Source organism: Aplysia californica, unplaced genomic scaffold, assembly GCF_000002075.1.
Source record: "Aplysia californica isolate F4 #8 unplaced genomic scaffold, AplCal3.0 scaffold01104, whole genome shotgun sequence".
Classification (NCBI taxonomy): Eukaryota; Metazoa; Mollusca; class Gastropoda; order Aplysiida; family Aplysiidae; genus Aplysia; species Aplysia californica.
In genome coordinates, this window is record NW_004798374.1 from 142,139 (window position 1) to 142,958 (window position 820).

The 820-nt window shown below is 47.2% G+C and overlaps 1 protein-coding gene across 1 annotated transcript in view; it reads left to right on the top strand.

Moving 5' to 3' along the window:
* Window positions 1–820, top strand: part of LOC101860938 (spectrin alpha chain-like) — a 66,911-nt gene that overhangs the window by 34,156 nt on the left and 31,935 nt on the right. Inside the window, 1 exon segment of the mRNA XM_035973290.1 lies at window positions 621–689. Within this exon segment, the coding sequence (XP_035829183.1) occupies window positions 621–689 (69 nt within the window).

Genomic DNA, 820 nt, shown 5'->3' on the forward strand with positions numbered 1-820 from the left:
GAGATGTAGCTTGACTATCTCGGGGAAGACGTCCTATGACAGAGTGAGATGTAGCTTGACTATCTCGGGGAAGACGTCCTATGACAGAGTGAGATGTAGCTTGACTATCTCGGGGAAGACGTCCTATGACAGAGTGACAGAGTGTGTCTGAGCTCGCACGGTGGCTGTCACAATTGTTTTGTTGCCAGGAACGCCTCAGTTGCTGTTTTTAGTTCCGATCATGACTGGCTGCATCGTGCGTGCATGGCAAAATGTCAGCTATTTTTCTCACTAATGATGAATTTCTACCAATGTACCCAAAAAGGTGGATAACTGATTAAAAGTCTTTTGCCTGCATGCTTCTTCTCCATCACAATTCTTTTTGACCAAGCTCCATTTAACATTTAAGGAATAGTGATAATTGTGATTCAAACTAAATGACTGGGGGTAGGGGCAGTTCCAGCACAGTGGTGTGAAGTATTTACTGAAAGACTTGCTTGTGTACTGCTAGTGGTCCTACTCTTGTTGAGTAGTCCAGTATGTTCTTTGCCTCCATTCATCAGTCATAGTAAATTGTATTCTGTCTGTGTCCTGTGTGGCTGACCCCTGACCCCTGACCGCTGACCCCGTGGACCACCTAGGACCTGACCAATGTCCAGAATCTACAGAAGAGACACGCCCTGCTGGAGGCTGACGTGATGGCGCACCAGGTGAGGGGAATGTGGTGCACGTCACACACACACACAAATCACACACACAAATCACACACACGCACGTCACACATACACAAGTCACACACACACACGTCACACACACATCACACACACACACACACACACAC